This window comes from Lucilia sericata, unplaced genomic scaffold, assembly GCF_015586225.1.
Source record: "Lucilia sericata isolate MDLA Ls3-8-SP2 unplaced genomic scaffold, ASM1558622v1 Contig000172F_arrow, whole genome shotgun sequence".
NCBI lineage: Eukaryota > Metazoa > Arthropoda > Insecta > Diptera > Calliphoridae > Lucilia > Lucilia sericata.
Genome location: NW_023994201.1, coordinates 142014 through 162630, shown reverse-complemented (window position 1 = coordinate 162630; position 20617 = coordinate 142014). Strand labels below are relative to the sequence as shown.

At 28.5% G+C, this 20617-nt stretch overlaps 5 protein-coding genes across 6 annotated transcripts; 2 read left to right on the top strand and 3 right to left on the bottom strand.

The window, feature by feature from the left end:
- Window positions 1-7138: 7138 nt before the first annotated feature.
- On the bottom strand, window positions 7139-13739 carry LOC119601514 (acetylcholine receptor subunit beta-like 2). Its single transcript, XM_037952478.1, has 11 exons — window positions 13566-13739; window positions 13095-13288; window positions 12909-13037; window positions 12602-12787; window positions 12107-12239; window positions 11913-12040; window positions 10125-10300; window positions 9862-10017; window positions 9032-9111; window positions 8751-8857; window positions 7139-7925 (listed from the first exon to the last, which is right to left on the bottom strand). The coding sequence occupies exons 1-11, from the start codon at window positions 13621-13623 to the stop codon at window positions 7710-7712; spliced, it is 1563 nt and encodes a 520-aa protein (XP_037808406.1). The 5' UTR covers window positions 13624-13739; the 3' UTR covers window positions 7139-7709.
- Window positions 13740-14245: 506 nt separating this feature from the next.
- LOC119601513 (zinc finger protein DZIP1L) lies at window positions 14246-17052 on the top strand. Of its 2 annotated transcripts, none has more exons than XM_037952477.1 (5): window positions 14246-14424; window positions 14494-15834; window positions 15896-16061; window positions 16157-16316; window positions 16388-17052. In XM_037952477.1, exons 1-5 carry the CDS (start codon window positions 14325-14327, stop codon window positions 16838-16840), a joined length of 2220 nt encoding a protein of 739 aa, XP_037808405.1. In that variant the 5' UTR covers window positions 14246-14324; the 3' UTR covers window positions 16841-17052. The 2 variants fall into 2 exon arrangements, with proteins under 2 accessions (XP_037808405.1, XP_037808403.1); XM_037952475.1 differs by having other exon boundaries at window positions 15893-16061; window positions 16388-16867.
- LOC119601515 (DNA replication complex GINS protein SLD5) lies at window positions 16896-18682 on the bottom strand. The gene is made up of 3 exons (XM_037952479.1): window positions 18545-18682; window positions 17677-18368; window positions 16896-17190 (listed from the first exon to the last, which is right to left on the bottom strand). Exons 2-3 carry the CDS (start codon window positions 18257-18259, stop codon window positions 17069-17071), a joined length of 705 nt encoding a protein of 234 aa, XP_037808407.1. The 5' UTR covers window positions 18260-18368; window positions 18545-18682; the 3' UTR covers window positions 16896-17068.
- LOC119601516 (pre-rRNA-processing protein TSR2 homolog) lies at window positions 18460-19431 on the top strand. Its single transcript, XM_037952480.1, has 3 exons — window positions 18460-18546; window positions 18618-18844; window positions 18899-19431. The coding sequence occupies exons 2-3, from the start codon at window positions 18728-18730 to the stop codon at window positions 19367-19369; spliced, it is 588 nt and encodes a 195-aa protein (XP_037808408.1). The 5' UTR covers window positions 18460-18546; window positions 18618-18727; the 3' UTR covers window positions 19370-19431.
- Window positions 19428-20358, bottom strand: LOC119601517. Its single transcript, XM_037952481.1, has 2 exons — window positions 20228-20358; window positions 19428-20168 (listed from the first exon to the last, which is right to left on the bottom strand). The coding sequence occupies exons 1-2, from the start codon at window positions 20266-20268 to the stop codon at window positions 19892-19894; spliced, it is 318 nt and encodes a 105-aa protein (XP_037808409.1). The 5' UTR covers window positions 20269-20358; the 3' UTR covers window positions 19428-19891.
- Window positions 20359-20617: the final 259 nt, after the last annotated feature.

The window sequence follows — 20617 nt, the reverse complement described above, 5'->3', positions numbered from 1 at the left end:
TTACATATGTATATTTATTTCATTTTATGCAAGCGTAATTTATTATGTGATGCTTTTGTCTATATATAAACTCCTCTCTTTCTGATATCACCAATTTGATATCTTTCATGAATATTTTCGGGCGACTTTTAAATTTGAAACTTAAAATCACACATATTTACATATATACTATTTTAAAATTAACATGAACGGAATGTAAAAAATAACATCATAATTTCAAATAAAATAAGTTGTGAAATTACTAGTAATTAAAGTTTACTTACACAATATCATTTTAAGTCATTATTTTAACACGTTGATGACATTGGAGACAAGTATTTATTACGCTTGCTTACAAGTCGGGATTTAGGTAAGTACTTACTGCGATTGCCAGCAAATAAGGAGTTAAGTAAGTAGTTTTGTTTTTGAGAAAAAAAAGACTACTAGGATACGTCCACTGCGTCTACTATTAGTTTTAACAAAAAAAAACTAAATTGTTTTCGTTTTTGTAAAAAACAACATTCGAAAACAAAATGTCAATACTAAAAAGTAAGTACTTAAGTACACAGAGGAAAAAAATATACACGCCTGGTACCAAATTGACTATTGGCAACGCATTTTGAGTTTGTTTTTGCTGGGTATGTATTAGCTTCTCAACTATTCAATGTTAGTATTTGATTGCGAAATACTTGGTAACATTTTAACAGTTTTGTCATCTACTGTAAATACTACGATGAACATCAACAAGAGTATGAGATATTGTGCGTGTGTTAAGTATCAAGAGCAGTGTGATTGTCGAAAAACTTTCAAATGAATTTCCGTTAAATGAAAAGTTAATGGTGTATCGAAAAATGAACATACAAAAAAGCATTTTTAGCTTTACATAAAACACAAAAAGTTACAACAATAATGAAGTTATACATAAACAACTACATTTACTTACATACACATAGTATTATATACAGGTGTTAATAATGGCAATGTACATACATATGCATTTAAATGGATGAGTATATTATAAGATAAATAATATTTTTTTTTTTTTTTGTAAAATAATTTATTTCTTCTACAAAAATTAAATATCGGGTACTAAAGAGGCGTTTTTTTAAATAATAAAAAAAACTATAAAGGTTAATATTTGTTTCCTTTTTTATTATATTTTTATACCCACCATCAAAAAAAGTTAGGGGGTATATAGATTTTGTCATTTCGTTTGTAACACATGTATTATGTATTTCTAATTCGAGTATAGTGATGAAATTGGACTTAAATAAGTTTCATATGATATAAAATCTCTCTAACAAATTTTATGTTGTACAGTCCTATCCCAATATGCGGCCCCTTCAGAAAATTACTTTTACACTCATGACTGAATTAAAAATACGAGTACAGTGATGAAATTCGAATCAAATAAGTGTTATACGAACAGAAATATATTCAAATATTACCCTGATGTTAAAAAGGATGAGGATGAGTATATTAGATTGGACATAACCGAATATAACACTCTTACTTGTTATTTTATTTTTTTTAGAACTCTATAAGTCAAGTTTTATCTACAAACATTTCTCACCTCTTTTCATATTGCTCTCTGTGTTCCATAAAAGACTTTAGGCATGCAATTAAATAAAGTTAAAAATCCTTAAAATATCATAAAATTTTATAAGGATAAAGGAAAAACTCATTTATACAAAAAGGAAGCTAATAGAGAATTAAATAATTTACTAATTGTGTGTAATAACGGCCAATATCTTGGTATTTGTTTTGTGATTTTTTCTTTCACTACATTTCTTTTATAACTTTTACAAAATGGTTTCTCTTTACATTGTGCCCTTTTGCTATTTATACTTGTATTTTTTTTATTATTTATTAGTTTTATTTTTGTGTCTTTTTTAAGAAAACTGTTAATAGAGTCTATATGTTCATTCATGACATTGATAATGATTAAAAAATTTACCAAATATTTCAGAAAAAATTAGTCCAAATTTACATGGATCAGAGAAAATATCGAATAGTGGTATTTAAACTCTAAAAAATAAACTGAAACTATTTATACCAATAAAGACTTGAAGTAAATAAATCTCTTTGTATAACAATAAAAAGAACACTTTAAATTTCATTATTTTAGTTTCTTTGTAATCCAAATTTGTTTTTTCTCATTTACTTTCGCTTCTGTTTCTATTCAATACAATATTCTATGCCTGCAGTAAAGTTTATTAAAAAAAAGTGAAGAAATTTTACAATGAATTTGTGTTTTTCCTTCTGCTTGCAATGAAATTGAAATTAATTCAATCTCTAATGAGTTTTTATTATTGCTTTTCCTTAAACTTGTTTTTACTGTACTTGAGTTCGTAAGTTTAATTGTTGTTCTTGTTGTTATTTTTGTTGCAACTAACAATTGTAGTTTTAGTTGTAGTAGTCAGTCGTTATAATAATGGCATGGAAATGTTGTTTCAACAATACAATTAGAATCTTCTAACATTCTTGCATTTTGTTTCATTTAAGTTTAGTTATTGCAGACAAAACAACTCAACACTGCCACGTACATACATACATATATACTTACAATATATATACGTATTTACAGTTACTAGAGATAACCGCTAAAGTCGATTTGTGAACGAATTGAGTTACACAACGTTATAACACCAAAATTATTATGTTTAAAATCAGCATCAGTATATTCATTCCTTTTTTATACCATTGACCTTCGTGAGAAGGTTCCATGTCCGTCTGTTTGTCTATTGAAATCAATTTTCTTGGGATCGAAATCTTCAATAATTCTATTAGATATACTTTCGAGAAGTTTCTTATTTAAAATCAATGAAATCTGTCATATTTAAGCTAGTTATGAGCAAAAATCAGAGTCAACCTCAAAAAATTTCGTTATATACAACAAACCATTGGAAACAATTTATGAATGAAATGGGTTTTTTCGAAAAATAAAAGAAATAAATTTTAAATGTTACAAAAAAACTTAAAAAGTTAAAAACACTATGGTGAAGGGTATATAGGATTCGGTACAGGCGAATATAAAACTCTTACTTGTTCAAAAATAGATTTTGCTAGAATGCACTATTTTGTGAGTTAAGCTGTAATTGTTTGAAACCACAGCAATTCCGACATTGGTATGTTGTAAGAACTTGCATTTAAATGTTTCGCAAAAGTGTGATAGTGTGTGTGTGTAAAGAAATTGTAAGACCAATGGCGTAAATCTCATTTGCAACACATTTGCAACACTTGACGTTTTAAAAACAAAAATATTTCTACATAATAATAATTATTATTATTGTTGTTTTTTAACGTTGAACTCACTCAATATATGAAACTTAGCTGAAGCTGTGTGATATCTGTTTGTGAGTGTAGAAGTATATTTGGTAGGATTTCTAAAAATGTTGTAATTTTTGATTGTAACAATCATTTTACTGCACAATTCAACAACATTTAGACAATAATGTGTTGTTTTTGTGTGTGTTTTTTTTTTACTTTATCAAGTGCAATACTTGAGCTCATACTCACTCATTCACTCTCTGGTACATACAATACGCGTGCAACACAATCAAACGAACAAAAATCTAATTTAAATTTCTTAACATCATTTAGTTTAGTTTAGTTTAGTTTAGTTTTGTTTCGTTTTTGTTTATCTTTGTCTGCTGGTAGAAGGACTTTGGCAACTTTTAGTATTTCTGTTTCCTAAGGATCTTTTAGTTTCTTTCTAATGCCTTTGTCTTTTCTCTCACTACAATTGTAATTATTTTTTGTTAAATAAATTTAAATGTCCATCACTGGCATAAAAATATAAACATTTCTTTTATTAAATATAAATTAATTTCTTGACACTCTTTGCAGTATCACCATAAATCAAATGAGCGAGAATTTTTATTTTATCCACTTTTTACGATTTTTTTCAATTTATTTCATTTTTTCCCAAAAACGTTTAAATTTATAATACCCTTAAGACTTTAGCACCAACATTCAGTTTCTACATACTAACGCACAGGACTGACTAACTATGTATGTACGTAAGTACGAGGTCCAACTCACATGCATTTCTACAAGTATGTGTGAGTATGTTGTATTAAAAACACACCAACCACAAACTGTCTAATAAACTTTTGTTATGCTTTGTTGAATTGTAATATTGGTCTGTTTAAGAACTCGTCTGCTGGTCATATCCACATTCATACATACATATGTGTGTACATTAGACTAGCCCCCAAAAATAGATGGTTTATTTGGATCTTATTTTATTTACTCACAAAAGCCAACTGTTGCTAAATATTTAGTCAATCGTTTAAGGGATATTCATTGAAATTATTTTTTATTTGAGATTTCTTTCAAAGAAACAAGTTAATTTTTTTAAGTACCAGCTTAATGTACATTCACACATGCATATGTATGTATGTTTTATTCTTAGAACCGTATTTTATGTACCCTTTTATTTTTGTCCTGACAGTTATAGAAATTCATGGCACATCATATCACTTAAAGCTTTTCTCTCAAATACCCTCACGCTTGACCACACTTCAATATTGTTTACTAAAAAAAGATAATCGTGGAAAATATCTTTGGCTATATGGAATATAGTTTTTCCTTGACTAAAACTTAAATAAAACTTATTAATTCTTAATTCTTTTCAAAATTAATTTAAAAAATTTTAAAATGAGTGTTCCTCCATTTAGTTTGTAGCTATGTTTTCGAAATTAATGAATTTAAAAATATTAAACAGATTTTAGGTTTTAATACATAATTTATTATACATTAATTAAATAATATTTCAAATAGAATGACATAAAACAAATATTAAAATTTTTATAAAAACAGACACTTATCGCTTATTTTGCTTCCAGACTGGCATTACTCGAAAAAGATTGTTTCCAGAAAAATGATATTGAATGTTTTATGATATTTTACAATTTTTTAAAATTATTGAAATTTTAAAACACATCAAATAAAGGAACTCTTTAAACAATTCTTCGCAATAGCTTATAAAAAGTTAAACTTTAAATAAGAAAAATCATAACAGTAGATAATATATTTTTAGAAACTTTGATTTACGCACATGCATTCTGTACGTATACTTAATATACTAACATACAAGCAATACAATTCATTATTACTTATACGTCCTGAATTCATTTATCACAATGTATACATATGTACATATGTATGTATATTTATGTATTTATGTATATTTCGTTTTTTAAAGAATATTTGGCAGAAACTCTGCAACTAATTTAAACAATTTTATGAATTATTTGAAAACTTTTCTAATCTATTTATTTATACTAAAAAACAAAATAAAATTAAAAATAGAATTGTTTAAATTATCATATGAGTGAACAAGTTTATATATTTGTGTAAATGTACATACATACATTGCACACTTATGTACGTAGTATGTATGCATATTTTGACATACGATTAATAAATTCTAATTTAAATAAAACAAAACACTTAAAACATAAATAGAAATAGAATAGAAAAGATATAAAGTTCATAAAGAAGTTAAAAGAACGTGTTGTAATACAATACGAGCACAAATTAAAGGATTTCACAATAAAAGCATCATAATGAAAAGTTTTAAAGACAAAACATTTCTAAATGAAAACAAACACGTCTATACAAATATATGTATATATACATATAGTATGTGTGTACATGTGTGTATACATACACACATATATTGACACAAGTACACTTAAATAACAAAATATGAACCAATTCAAGCATTAAATCCTTAGTTAAAAGCAATAGCAGCTTAACTCAAATTAGGACTTTTCAGAAAAATTAATTTTAAATGTTTTTAAAAATATATGTTAATATATTTATATATTTTATAATATATTTTCAGGCATCTTTATTTAAGAAAACCTTCAGAAATATTCATGACATTATATTTCAAAATTATAAAATCTGTATGTTAACATATTCTTTAATACAAAGTCAATATTTTTACACACATAGTACATACATACATACATACGTATGTATATGTATTTGTATTTTTTTAGAATCAGTCAAAATTTTCTCTTGATGTATTTCTTTGCAAGCGAACAGAAGAATAATAAAGTTTTTGTTTAATAAATATTATCTGGCTGTTTCCAAGAAACTGAACTAAACACAACTTTTTTGAAAGAGTATTGTCTTAAAAACACATGCACATTAGGGTGTCCCGTGGACCACTTTTTAGGAGGAATACCTCTAAAACGATGCGTTTCAATGTACTAAATACGAGAAAAATAAAAAACTATTTTGATTAAAAATCTTGATCTCAGTACAATATGTTCAAAAAAAATTTTCTGCAATCTTTTCGAATTGGATGTCAAAAATTCAGTAATTTTGAACTTATCACGGAAAAAATAATAAAAATGTTTGTTAGTGTATTTCTGGTCCGCAAAGCGGCTTTAATTGTATTATAAGGGGCATATAAATTTAAAAAAAAATCTGAAATGAACTAAACCAAATCCCAAACAATTTTTTAAATATTTTTCTGTATGAGCTAAAAATTACGACAATTTTGGCACCCATTTCGATAAAAAGAGAAAACAATATGCCTCTCCAACCCACTAAAAATAATTTTGTGGACCAAAAATATTCTATAAAAATTTTTAAATTATTTTTCCCGAAATCAGCTTAAAATTACCAAATTTTTGAGGCTAATACTGAGGTCAGGATTTTCAATCGGTGGTAGGGAACTGAGCACCATACCAAAAAAATTATTTTTTATTTTTCTCGTGTTCAGTACATTAATAATGCACATTAGGGTCGCCCCAAAATAGAAGCAGTCAATGAAAATTTACTTACATAAGTATATGGTGAGCTGGGTCAATGGATAAAAAGGTTCCTTTTCAGGATTTTTAACATTTTTTGCCACAATTTTGACACAATTTCGTCAAAATATTTAAAATCGGTCTATTTTTTTTAAGCTATCGCTCATTCTATTTTGCAAAAAATGCAAAATTTTAAATTGTAATTATATAAGGGTTTTAGAAATGGTTGTAGGAAAATATTGTAGGAGTAAAAATTCTCATGAACTAGCGATATAAACGGTTTTTTAAGATAGATTATTTAAGATAGACACTATTGAATATAATCCCTCGATATATTTATTTACCTTTCCCATCACATTGTTAAATAAAAATACGTTGTACAGAACTTTTTTTTTAAATATTTTTGAAATTTAAAAGTTCAACAGTTTATTGTAAAATTGTTTGAATTTTATAATTTTGTGCATTTTTATCTAAGTAAGTAGAATATTTGTTTCTAAGTATAGGCGTAGTAAGTTATACATACAATAAAATAAAAAAACAATTTCCTTTTTTTCAAAAAGTCTATCGTTGTTAATACAATTATTAGTTGTTCAAATACCTTCTGTGATTTTTTTGTTTTCGATTTTATTGCTAATTTAATTTATTATATTTTCAGTATTAATACTATTGTTTGACCGCAGAATGTGTATTTGGGGCTTTAAATTTCAATTATAAACAAACTACTCCCTCAGTACTCATCACCAAGCACTTCAATATCAGAGTCAACACATTTACAATCATCATCATCATTATGTTCATCCTAGTCAATGTCATTGTTATTGCCTTCATAATCATCAGCAACATCAGCATCATCATTATCATCAGAATTGTAATTATCTCATCGGTATCGTCAGCGTAATGAAATGCGTTAGTGAGTGAGTGTTTGTTTGTTTGAAGTGGTGTTTAGTGGTTGCAAATTTAATTAACAATTTGACGCACAATATCCGGCGGCAACATGAAATTATTTTTTCTTAACGGTATTTCACTCAACTGACGGTCGATTGGTAGACGTGTGTCGTAGAGAGAGGGTGACTGGCAGATAATGGCAAATGTGCCAAAGATACACGACAACGTAAAAGTCCATAAAAAGAAACGATCCAAAACCATTGAAACAAATTTCCAATCTTCTATGATCTAGAGGAATATAAAAGACAAACAAATATAAAATCAACATAAAACAAATTCAGATAAATCCAAAATAAAATGGCGTTTATTTATGCAAGTAGACAAGTATATAACTGTGTATGTATTTACATACATATATACACATTTAACTGCGTTTGTGTGTCTGTGGATTAACAACAAAAAGCTCAAAAAGATTTTTAATTAAGCCTAATGAAAACCACTAAAAACTCATCATTTTATGCATGAATTGCACAGTTAGTTCCACTCTTCTTATTCTTTCACATCCACCCCTCTTCTTACTTGCTGTTCACTATTTCAATCACTAATTGTCCTGCCTTTTGCCCCCTTCTATACCGACCAAATAAAATAAAAAATAATTTGTTTTAATAGCTACCAACTGCTTTTACAGCTGTTAATGTTGAGGTTACAAACACACAAAAAGGCAAAAGCAAACAAATCGAAAAGAATCTTTAGATGAACCTCAGAAACCGTAAACCCTAAACCAATTTCCTTTTTAATAATAAATAACAAAAAAATGATTTGATTTTCTAAAATACTCATTTAATACTGCAAATGATTCCCGCGTTTACATGTTAGTCCGATATCATTCAGCAGACATTATTTAATCGTTCTAATAACTAAAACTATTTAGAAATAGAACAAGTCGATATGTATAAGTTGAAGTCGATTTAAAATATGTGACGCCATAATCAAACTTGTAACTGAAAAACATGTTAGACCATGATACAACCATATTGTTATATTATGATTTTAGACAAAATAATATTAAGACAGACTCAATCGAGCATTAATTAAATCTCGATTTATACAAACCTCGTTATCTTTGTCAGCATCCTTGATATGTTGTGCAATGAATCTGACTGCTCGTAATGCCTGCAGCACCTCTGGTGTCAAACGACGCGGAATTACATTATCAGAATCTATGAATTAAATTTGTAAGCATTTAAACAGACATATATACACAGTAATTAGAAAAAATTTCGTTTGATAAATTTTCAGATAATAATTAAAAAATATTTGTTTTGGAAATTAACCCAGTAAACATTTTACTGGGTGGCCAAAAACATGTATATTTTTTTTGCATTTTTACCTACCTATGGATGGTTGCACACCATTGTCATATACAACATCCTGGCCATCTTTAAAATCACAAGGGTAATCACTTATACTATCCCTGACAAAAAAGAATTGGTAATTGAATTTTTAATGTACGAACATACACCTGATATTAATTGATGAGCACAAAGCAGACATTTTTAGGGTGAAGTATTTTAAATTTAAAAATCATTGAACATTTCTAAAAAAAATAGTTTACTTCCTTACATAATAACGGAATTTTTCTCAACATCTCAATTTAATTACAATTTAAACTATTTTTAAAAATATCCACTTATATGTATAAATTTTGTCTTAATATCTTGGTCATTTAAAGATTTATTTTTATAAGCCGGTTTTTTGTAAGAATAGTTACATGGGGAGTAAAATCAATAAAGAACCAGACTTTTTGAATTTGTTTCAGATTTTGAATTGGTTTTGAATTTCATCACTATACTATAAATAGATAACATTTGTGTAAAATTTCTACAGACAGACGCATGGAAACGGCTAGTCTAGTCTATAGTCTAGTCTATAGTCTAGTCTAGTGTAGTCTAAAAATGTACTCATTTAGTTATGAGTTAGTACTATTTAAAATTTTTAATTATCCATGCCTACTATACATACTATATATACAGTTTTATGGGTTTACGACTAATATTTCGATTTATTACCATAGTTATAAAATTCCTGGTGTTCAATGACAATTTAAAATTCCTAAATAATAGTTTAAAATGTTTGCAAATAGTAATTTTTGTGCTAAATATAAAGAAATTATAATTTAAATTGATAGACTATTGTAATATAATCAAAACAATAAATTTATTACCGAACGTCAATTTCATTTGTATAACCATTGTATTCGGGATAATAGTTAGCAAAATCAGGCATATCAACAGGTGATCGTTGCATGAACATAATCTTTGGCATAAAACTTATAAAAACCGTGCGCACCCACGGTGACATCTTGTGCGTTGAGGGGGACCTAAGAGAAATGTACATACATATGTATATTAAAACATTAGTATGCAGCGAACGAATGAATGAATGGATATGAGTATTAACAATATATATTTTTTTACTAATACTTACCGAAAATGTATATTTAATACACACACTGTTGTCCATACAGACAACGATACCAATATCATTGTAAAGAGTAGATATTTGCCTAGTAACGGTACTGCCAATGAGGTTGGCGGTATAATTTCAGCCAACAGAAGGAAGAACACAGTCAAAGACACAAGAATGGAAATACATAACGTAACCTGTCAACGATATGTATGTAAATCGATCGATCGATACGATACGTTGAATGGATGCCAATCGAATTCAATCGCATCGCAATGCATTGCATCAATATTAACAGAAGAAATAGAGGAAGTAAGGACGATATTGTATTTTGAACGTTTTGTTGTTCTTTTTTTTCTTATTTTAACGATTTTGAATTTAAACATAAGTACACACACCCAAAGACGTTTACTCATACATACAAACATGAACGAATTGAACATTTAACATTGTAATACTTACAAAAAATACACTCACATACATACTTATTATTTAGATACATACATACATACTTATATATGAAATTATTATTGATTTATTGCAACTTACGTTGAATTGTTCTATTTAATTACAAACAAAACATTGTCTGCGTTCTGATAGCAGCAACAATTCTAGTTTCAAACAGGACAATCCATCAATCAATCACTGAATATCAGCGAAACAAAACCTAATTGACCATTTATAGATATGATATTTCAACTGAAATATTTCTTTCTTTAAATATTGTCAAATTAAACTTTAAAATTGATTATTTAAATCAATTCATTTTTAACACTATCGATTGATAGATAGATTATTTACTTTCTTTATTCACTATTAAATTGAATTATTATTAATTGCTGTATAATATTTTAGTACAATAAGAATGAGTAGTATGATTTTCATTTTCATTGAAAAGGCCTTAAAACTTGACCAACTGGAAAGTATGAACGGATGAATGAATGGATTTTGCAAATTCAAAAATTATCACAAACACTTTGTGATCATACAGTGCCATACCAAGTCAAAATTTTAAACTTGAACAGTGTAAAATTGACGAAAATTAAACTTGATTTACTTTAAACTCATACACACTTACAGACATACTTAACAATAAACTATTTAATTTCAATTTAATATAACATAACTACCATACAGACATACATGAATTTTATTTATTTTTTTGTTTAAATGTACACACAACACAACTACACAATCGATACGAATATGGATTTTATAATTATAATTAATATAATATTGATTAATATTATTGATTCACAAAATACATTCGATGATATTTACGTTATGAAATTTCACTACTCTTGAATTAATACAACTAAAAGATCATAACACATATACATTTGTATATAATTCAAATTTTACGAATATGATCAGTTGTGTTAATTTTAAGATACATTATCTATATACTTTATTTCAATATTTAAACTCAAATAAATTTTTATATTAAAAGCAAACAAAAAAATAACATGAAATGGAAAAATAAAGTCGTAAACTTGAAAATAAGTTAGAATTTTATACATAAGATGAAACTGAAGATGAAGAGGAAAGGTCCAATAGAGGGAAATTAAATAAAAACGTTTTAGCAACAGATCTTTAGTAACAGGACATGCAAACATTAAAAAATATAACAAGATTTATATAAGTATGTACGTATTACATTTTAAACAATTAAAATATAAAGTTAGAACCGATCTCAAATGATCTTATTAATAAGCCAACAAAAATTACAATCAACTCAAACAGAAAACAAAGAGAACATAAACAACAGAGTATAATAGAAGAAGAAACGACAAATCGCGAAATTCTCACCTTTTCACCCGAATCACTTGGCAAATAAAATACCAACACCGTTAAGAATGTTAACGCTACACAAGGTATAATCAAATTAACGGTATAAAATAAAGTTTTGCGTCGCATTGTCAATTTAAAAGTTATATCTGTGATAATACAAGATTTTTTAATATATTAAACGGTTAAAATACATACATTTCTTCTACGTTTACCTGAAAATGGCTCTAAAGTATCGGGATAATATTCTTCATTTTTAGTTGCAGGAACTTCCAAAATATCCCATTCGACCGACAAGTAAAATTCACTTAAATCAATTCCAATTTGCACCAGATTGCTACCAGGAACCTAATATTGTAGAAAAAATAATTAAAATATTAGTTTACAAACCAATGACACAAAATGTTTAAGGAACCCGATTTTATTGTAAATTGCCTAAGAAAGTAAATGCTATTTTCATGTTTTTTTTTTAATAATAGTGCTACACCTCATTCTAAATGCCTTCCTAACTTCAAGCTACTCAACAGTTAACAAAAAATACATTTTTGTCATGTCTTTCTGCAGGGTATAATTTTTAACAACTATTCAAACTATTCAAAAATCGGTTTTTGAAAATTTTCAAATAATCATTTATCGAAAGGAAATCTGATTTCCCTTACAAATTTACAATAAAGTTTACCATAAAGTTTTATTGCAACGCAAATACATACCTGATCTAAATGTTTCAAATCCACTTGTGCTCCATTATATGTCCATGAACCAAATTTCATAAAACAGATTTGTTCATCGTATGGAAAATATTCGACATTCATTTCACATGATGACTTGTAAATTGCGGGTGGCTCCCAAAAGACTTCTCCCGTATATTTTAATGTTGCTTTTGTCATTAAGGTTACCTTAATTTATATAGAATTAAGTTATATATTAAGTTATATATTTATCAAACGAGGGCAAAAATGGAAACATATATATTCATCATCATCATCCTCATATTCATGTATAGCAAAGCTTATATACCTCATAATTACCATCCCAATTGTTATACAAGACAATATCTGGCACCCATATATGCTCTGACGGAACATACAGTTGTTCAACTCCACCATATTCTTCAGGATCCCAACGCAATTTGTAATCAAACCAGCGCTAAAAATACCAATATTTAAAGAACAAATAAATTATGCCGAATTTTTTTCTGCGTACCTGTTTAACCCATAAATTAGTTGTCATCACTTGATTTCTTAAATTTACTTCAATTAATTGCGACAATTTAAGCCCCAGCCACACGGTTAGTGTTTCCGTATTATTTACTACTGGTCGAATTAGACGATTGTAATTGCTTAAAAGGTCATCGTATAAACGTTTAGTATCTGGATTGGCTTCAAAACTTAACGGAGCTAATAACCGGAAAGAAAGATAAAAATAAATTAACTCATGTCAACAAAAAACCTGTTGCCTGTTGTTTATAAACAGCTCTTTGTTTGTAAACAACAATATTCTCTTTTCCGCTTTCTCTCTTCCGTTATGCTTCTTCACGTTAGAAATAGACCTGCGTACTTGATGGGTGTCATCGCAAAGGATACACATAACAATAGACAAACTACTTCATATGTATTTGTTTTGTTTTATTTAAAATTTTATATTTATATAAAAAAAACAATTTTCACAACTTACGCATTGAATATGTTTGTGAAACTAAAAGAAAAACCAATAAGAATGATAGTCGTGACATTTTTTTTTTTAGACGATTTCTTTACTGAATTTTTTACATAATTTTTTACAAAAATTACTTTTTATTAAAGCGACGATGAACGATGTTTTGTACAAAGAAAAATCTTATTACTGACTGAATCAATATCAGGAGGATGCTGAGCTGAAATCCTTGTAGAACTGTTAAATCGCAAAGTAGTTGTTACTGATTCAGAGTTCTGCGCCGATAAAAATTAACAGCTGCTGCGGCTGACACTAAACATTTTAGCTTAAAATCGACTGCAATAATATTTCATATTTTTTAAGTTTTGGCAACATTATTCAATTATAAAAATGTTGTAAAAATTTAAATTTAATAAATTTGTATGTATTTACATACATACATATGTATGTGTTTATATTTTAAACTATCCATAAAATAATCCATGATGAGACAGGCATCTTGCAATTTTAATAACAGATTTATTGCAATTTTTATAACTTAAATAAATTTTAAAGAATTTTTAGGAAAAAATACTCGTTTTAATTAAGATCATATTTTTCAAACAAGAAACATTTAACAGAAATGAAGCATGTGCATAGATTAGGTTATATGAACGTAATTAAAAAATCGTTGCTAAGTAACCGTTGTATTAGTACAGGTATCAACAAAAAATATTTTTTAAAAACCAATTTCCTTACGGGGATATAAGAAAGAACATTATTATAATTATTTTCAACAAAATGTCTTTTAATTACACATACAATTATCCTCAAGTGGCAAGAGATTCTGGATTTAAGTTGCGCAATTACAAAGATGGTCCTTTAGATTGGCGTTTAATAGGTAAAAATAATGAATTTCATTTTTGTAAATGAATGTCATGTACATATACATATGTATATATATTTGCAGGCTCATTAGAAGTGGAGCGCATTTTAAAGGACCAGAGCTTAGAACAAATTGATGCTGTGTTAAGTCATTTATCGGAAGCACCTTTGGGATCGATCTTAGATTCAAATATTTTAGATAGCGGCATCGTTAAATATTTTATACTTTCACAATTTTCCGTGCAATACTTGTTGTTTTGTCGTAAGTTTTTGGAAGAAACGGTAGCAGATTTGAGAGAGTCGCATGGCACATCTCAAATGGAACTTGTTTCTGTTAAACGATCCCTAGCCGAGGCTAACAATGAAGTACTACAATTACATAAGAAAATAACACAGATAGAAGCTATACATGAAGTTATATATCCTTGTCATTTGTGTACTAAGAATTTTGTTAGCAATGATGCCCTAAATTTACATATTTCTCGCAAACACAGCGGAATTTTCACCAAAACAGAGAGAAAATCAGAGGCGCCACAATCTTTGTTAAAAGACCGAGAAAATGATTTAACTTTAATAAATACCATAAAACTCGAACTGGAAATAAAACATCTGAAAGAAAGACTAAGCAATGCAGAAAGAGAAATCAAAGAAAAAAACACAGAACCAAGGCTTACAAATGGATCACCACTTCCTACTGAAACATTGGAGAAATCTGAACAAATTTCAGTCCATAGTATAGGTATACAAAGCAACTTATCAGAAATAAAAGAGAAAGATGATAATAGCGATGACGACATGAGTTCTTCCTCACAAAGTCGACAACAGATGTGCATGCTACAAGAAAAATTGCAAGAATTTGAAAAGTGGAAAGAAGAACAAAAAATTCAAAACTCAAAATTTTTAACTGAAGTGAATAATAAACTGCAGGAACTTGGATCAGCCTTAGAATTGACAAAAAATCAAATGGAGCATGAACTGGATAGTGACAAACAAAACCCTCCATCATCTGTTAAGGATTTAGAAATATTACTTAGTAAAAAACTTGAAGATATAAGTAAAGCAAGTACAGCTAAGCTGGAGGCAGTCGTTAATAAATTGGAAATGTCCTATAAAGATAAATTGGATCAACTAGAGAGAGAATTGATAAAAATACATGAACAGTCTATTGTGCAAAAGCACTTTAAATCCAATGACAATCAAATAAAGCGCGATAAAGATGATACATCGAACAAATCCAAGGAGGATACTTTTCAAATAGTTGAATTAAACGATGAAACACCAAACAAAAAGGAAGTCTTTGAAATTGGCCTGAAAGAAGAAGTGGAGAAACTACACATATTCACACAAGAAAAAAATGCTGTTAATGAAACATCAATTTCTGAAAGTAATCACACTTTCGTAAAACACAGCAAATATACAGAAAAAAGTAAGTACATAAATCAAATGTATATCTTACTGATGTATTAAAACAATTTCACAATTAGTAGAAGTTGATAATCACAACAAATCTATGTCAAGTGGTATATCCGATGATGAAAGTACAGATATTTCAGACAGTCTCTCAGATGAAGAACATAAAGAAATAAAAAACAATTCGAATAAAATTAATACAAAAAAGACACTAGTCACGTCGAAAAAGGTCGCGAATACCAGGTAATTACGCGGTATAAAGACTAATACAATAAAAATTGTGTATTTATATAATAAACTCATTTGGTTTTGTTTTGACGTATTATTTATTTTTACAGGCAACAGCCACCTAAAGTTGTAACAAAAAAGGAAGCAACAAAACTTACAAATCAACGTCTCTTGACATTAGGTGTGAATATGAGAACAAAATCATTACCATCAACTTTAAAAAAACGAATTTCAACGGAGCTAAACGAAAATCGAAACAAGTTGAAACAGGTAATAGTGAAAAATTAAATTTCTATGCATTTAGAAAGTGTATTTAATTTACACAAAAACATTTTATTTAGGAACATCCACACTTTTATGCAACCAGAAACAAAATTAAAAAATTTGTGGACAAATTGTGTTCAACAAAAATGCCGGAAAATGCAGAAGCTCTTCTAAAGGCAACCAAACCCGTAAGAACCAAAATTCAAGAACAACAATATTCCAATGATCAAAATTCTGTATCAGATGAAAATGATGAAGCATTAGAAGCATCAACGCCTTTAAACGTAAATACCTCAACTACAGACAATAACAATTTTAAACAGAGATTGGAACGCATATTATCCTCTCCTATAAGGAAACCGGATGAACATATAATTAAAGCAATAGTACACCCACAGAATTTAACACAAAAACCAGTACCCATGCCACGTAAACGTGTTATGTTCCATCACCCTGATCAAGGGGAAAGACGCTTAACACACTCTTTAAGTATAAGCGAGATTAATGAACCACAAATATTTAAACATTAAATAAAGCTTCTAGTTTAAGAAGTGAGCCTCTCTTTATAATTATTAATTGAATATGTTATGGTAAAATGTTTTTATTGAACATTTACTTTTGATCTCGACTTTATAAATAATATTTTAATAAAATTTATGAATGTATATCAATTATTCAATTTATATGTATATATGTACGTACAGAATTTAAATAAATTTAAATATAAAAAATAATGTATAATCTAAAAAAGGTATAATTTATATAAGTTGAACCTGATTCTTTTGTATTAAATCAGCAATTAACTGATATGGAATAATATGTTGAGAGCCAGCAGCTAAATCCACTTCTTCATCATCCACTCCAACGACAACAGCAGGAACTAAAAAATAAGATAGACAATTAACCTGAAATACTCTTTTTACGTTAAACTGTATATTATAACGAATTTTTGGTACTACAGTCTTTTAGATAATTATATTTTTTTATAAAAATATATATTGTTTTCTATGGGATGGTTATAATCTCCAGAAATTATTCATTGTATTACAACTATATAAAAATAAATAATTTCGATAATAAATTCGATACGAGAGCAGTCCTATATATTCTTTGCTAAGAAATAGAACTTTTAAGACGAATTTTTTAATCATTCATTAAATATTCTAAGCCGTATTGAATATTAAGGTGGATGAATTCTAGTTGTAGAAATTAAATCGGAATGATAAAATAATACAAAAATACACTTCTCACGAAAATGAAGAATTATAATCCCTTCTAAATTCTTCAAATGTCGTGGTTATTATACAATAATTTAAATATTAGCACGAAAATGAATTTGGAAACTATTCAAATGGGAAAAACTTACCAGATACGTTCGCTTTTATGAAAACATGGCTCATAAGATTTGGTCTAACTACTCGCTGATCAGCTTCGGATCTTTGCATATTTGGCATGTATTGTAATGCGACTTGTTGGAAATATTGTTCAACATTCTCGTAGTATTCCTGGGCAAATTTCGTTTCTTCAGGGGATAAACGCTTTTCATCCGGTTCACGATTAGACTCTTCATTCAGTATATGCTTGCTAAAAGTTTCAATTTTTTGTAAACGGCATCTTAAATAACTGGCTATAATATAACGAATACGCTCTAATTCCATTTGGTGCACAACATAACGAAAATCATTCTTATCTAAATCTTTCATGTTCTCTTCCATGTGTGCAACCTGTCCCATCATCAGTTCCAGCATATCACTTTGGTGTGGAAGGATCTCAGGTGCACAAATTTCATTAGTCCAAGCTGTTTCTAAAAATTCCAACACCTTTTGAGCTGTTATTTCTTCTCCCTCATCGTCATCATCATAATCGTGTGTATTCGAGCCAATGTTAGAAGTGTTCAAATCATCATCACTTATATTTTTTGATTTCCTTGGATAATCTTCTTCAGACATTTGACAAAACAAAATATATAGACTTGTTACTATCTATAGAGGATGTCATAGGAAGTTGTAATATGTAGAGGATATTTTATTTTTATACTTTGTGATTTTATCACATCACCTTAAATAAAAAAGCGCGAATTATTGTAAATAATAAACAAATGCTTCTTCTTTGTTTTGAAGAACATTCATTAAAATTAACAACACACAATTCAGTGTTATTTTACGTTTATAAACACATAAATTAAGATTAATTTTAATTATAATTAGAGATTTTAATAATTTCTATTAATATACCTGTCAGTAGTTTGTAAATACTGATATAAAAACAAATATATTCACAGTATTTTTATTTATTTAAACATTTCAGTGAAAATTGATGAAAAATATGGCAACCAATATTATCCGCTGTTAATGCACGTGAAGTAAATCTGTCAAAGACAAGACACAATTTATTCAAAACAAAACAATATTTCAGTCATGAATTCCGAAGAATTTAAGAAAAACTATCGTGTTATAGTGGAAAAGATCTTCAACAATTGGCAGAATCTACGCTTAGCCGTTGAGCATGGAATGGGAGGAAGAAATGGCCAAAAAGTGAGTAAATAAAAGTCAAAATTGCTTAAATATCACTTGAGGGTTTTTCTATAGGTGGCTATTGATATCATGAACTATACTTATGAGTATTGCATTGGAAACGATAATATCACACAAGGTGAACTGCAAGATGTCATTGAGGATTTGATGGATCAAGAATTCGACACGATATGTGAAGATGGATCTGTTTCGGAAATATGCAGACATTTGTTACGCTACAAACAGATGAGCTTACAGGGACAATACGCCGAAATTGAATTGGAGCTAAATAAATTACCACAAGGTAAAGAATGGTTGAGACCTGATGTCAAAGTTACCTACACTCCTATCGAGGGTGATTCATCCTCTGAAGACGGTAGTGATTCTGATGACAATGACGATGACGATATGATGGATGTTGAAGGGGACGTTGATGAGGAGCAGGCTTCCGGCAGTAGAGTTACTAGATCACAGTCCCGCAAACAAAAAGATGATTTTGTAGAACCTGAAGAAGGTTGGACCACAGTAAGAACTAGGAGAAAGTAAAACTAGTTTTCACTTATTTTGTATATTTAAAAGTTTTTAAATTAAAACCATAAAACAATAAATTTTTATTCAAATAATTTTTTATTCAATTCCGCTAAATCCAAAAATCGTAAGGTGTCAATCTGATCTTCCACTTTAGGTATACTATGCTTTCCTAAACAATATTTACAATATCCAATGAAATTGTCAATATTTTCACAGGATTTCCTTTTAGGTGTCATTTCTTGTTGTAATTCATGCCAGGACTGAACAGATTTTTTTGATTTTCCTTTTAATATCAGCTGAACATCGACAACAGAGGCCATCTCATCGATGTCAGCAGTAAGGGACATATTGATAGCAGGATAAATGAAAAATGCAAAAAAAGACAATCCAACTAGGACCAACATAGGAAGAAGTACGGCAAAATATTTATCGGGTAGATAGGTTAGACCCCATTCTTTGGTTGGCAGCAGGGCCCATAAAAAATAAAATACAAAAAGAGCTATAACTAACAGATAAAAAGCATAACCATATATCGCTCTATGAGGTGTTGGGGCTGGAGTGTGTTCCGGCATTTTTAATTGTTTCTAAATCAAATGATTTGATTGTGTCTGTACACAGCAGCAAACTCTCAAAGAACGATGTTATTGCAGTCCTTAAATTTTTTACTTGATCCGCAATGAAATGCACTTCAATGTTGTTTTCCACTAATCGCAAATCTTTACTTACAAAATTGCGTCTGGGTTCTTGGTCTACACTTAAAACACGGAATGCAATTTCTGCGTGTCTTGGGGTTTCGAAGGGAATTTTTAATGTCCTACGAAAAAAAAATATATATAAAATAACTGGAATAATACAGAAAGTTGATGAACTTACGCCTCTGTGTTTCTCGAGGGGCTCTTTGATTCCAATGGCATTTCGTCACTCGTATGTTAAATAAACTTCCATAAATAAATTATTTAGGTTTTTCTTCTTCTTCTACAAAACTCACTGTGGAATAATAACATTATTCATTAGACAGGCCCCTAAGTTATAAATATAAAATAGTTTAGGGTGGATTTTTATGTATTTGAATCTTCTTTTCAATAAACTTCCACCGGACGCAATAACATCCTATTCTATTCTGTATTTTCGTATATCAGCACTTATAAATATATTCTGAAAAAAATTATTAGATCTTTAGTTTCAGAAACCTTCCCAGGATAGATGTAAGACTAGAAATGTCTCTAATAATTTACTAATATTATTATAATCACAAAAAAGTCT

Coding starts and splice junctions, on each gene's coding strand:
- LOC119601516 (XM_037952480.1), top strand. CDS start 18,728: ATGAATTCCGAAGAATTTAAGAAAAACTATCGTGTTATAGTGGAAAAG. Junction 18,845..18,898: donor GAGGAAGAAATGGCCAAAAA/GTGAGTAAATAA, acceptor GTTTTTCTATAG/GTGGCTATTGATATCATGAA.
- LOC119601513 (XM_037952475.1), top strand. CDS start 14,325: ATGTCTTTTAATTACACATACAATTATCCTCAAGTGGCAAGAGATTCT. Junction 16,062..16,156: donor AAAAAGGTCGCGAATACCAG/GTAATTACGCGG, acceptor TTATTTTTACAG/GCAACAGCCACCTAAAGTTG. Junction 16,317..16,387: donor ATCGAAACAAGTTGAAACAG/GTAATAGTGAAA, acceptor CATTTTATTTAG/GAACATCCACACTTTTATGC.
- LOC119601517 (XM_037952481.1), bottom strand. CDS start 20,268: ATGCCATTGGAATCAAAGAGCCCCTCGAGAAACACAGAGGC. Junction 20,169..20,227: donor CCCTCGAGAAACACAGAGGC/GTAAGTTCATCA, acceptor TTTTTTTCGTAG/GACATTAAAAATTCCCTTCG.
- LOC119601515 (XM_037952479.1), bottom strand. CDS start 18,259: ATGTCTGAAGAAGATTATCCAAGGAAATCAAAAAATATAAGTGATGAT. Junction 17,191..17,676: donor CATAAAAGCGAACGTATCTG/GTAAGTTTTTCC, acceptor CTTATTTTTTAG/TTCCTGCTGTTGTCGTTGGA.
- LOC119601514 (XM_037952478.1), bottom strand. CDS start 13,623: ATGTCACGACTATCATTCTTATTGGTTTTTCTTTTAGTTTCACAAACA. Junction 13,038..13,094: donor CTAATTTATGGGTTAAACAG/GTACGCAGAAAA, acceptor TGGTATTTTTAG/CGCTGGTTTGATTACAAATT. Junction 9,112..9,861: donor ACAAATGAAATTGACGTTCG/GTAATAAATTTA, acceptor CTTTTTTGTCAG/GGATAGTATAAGTGATTACC.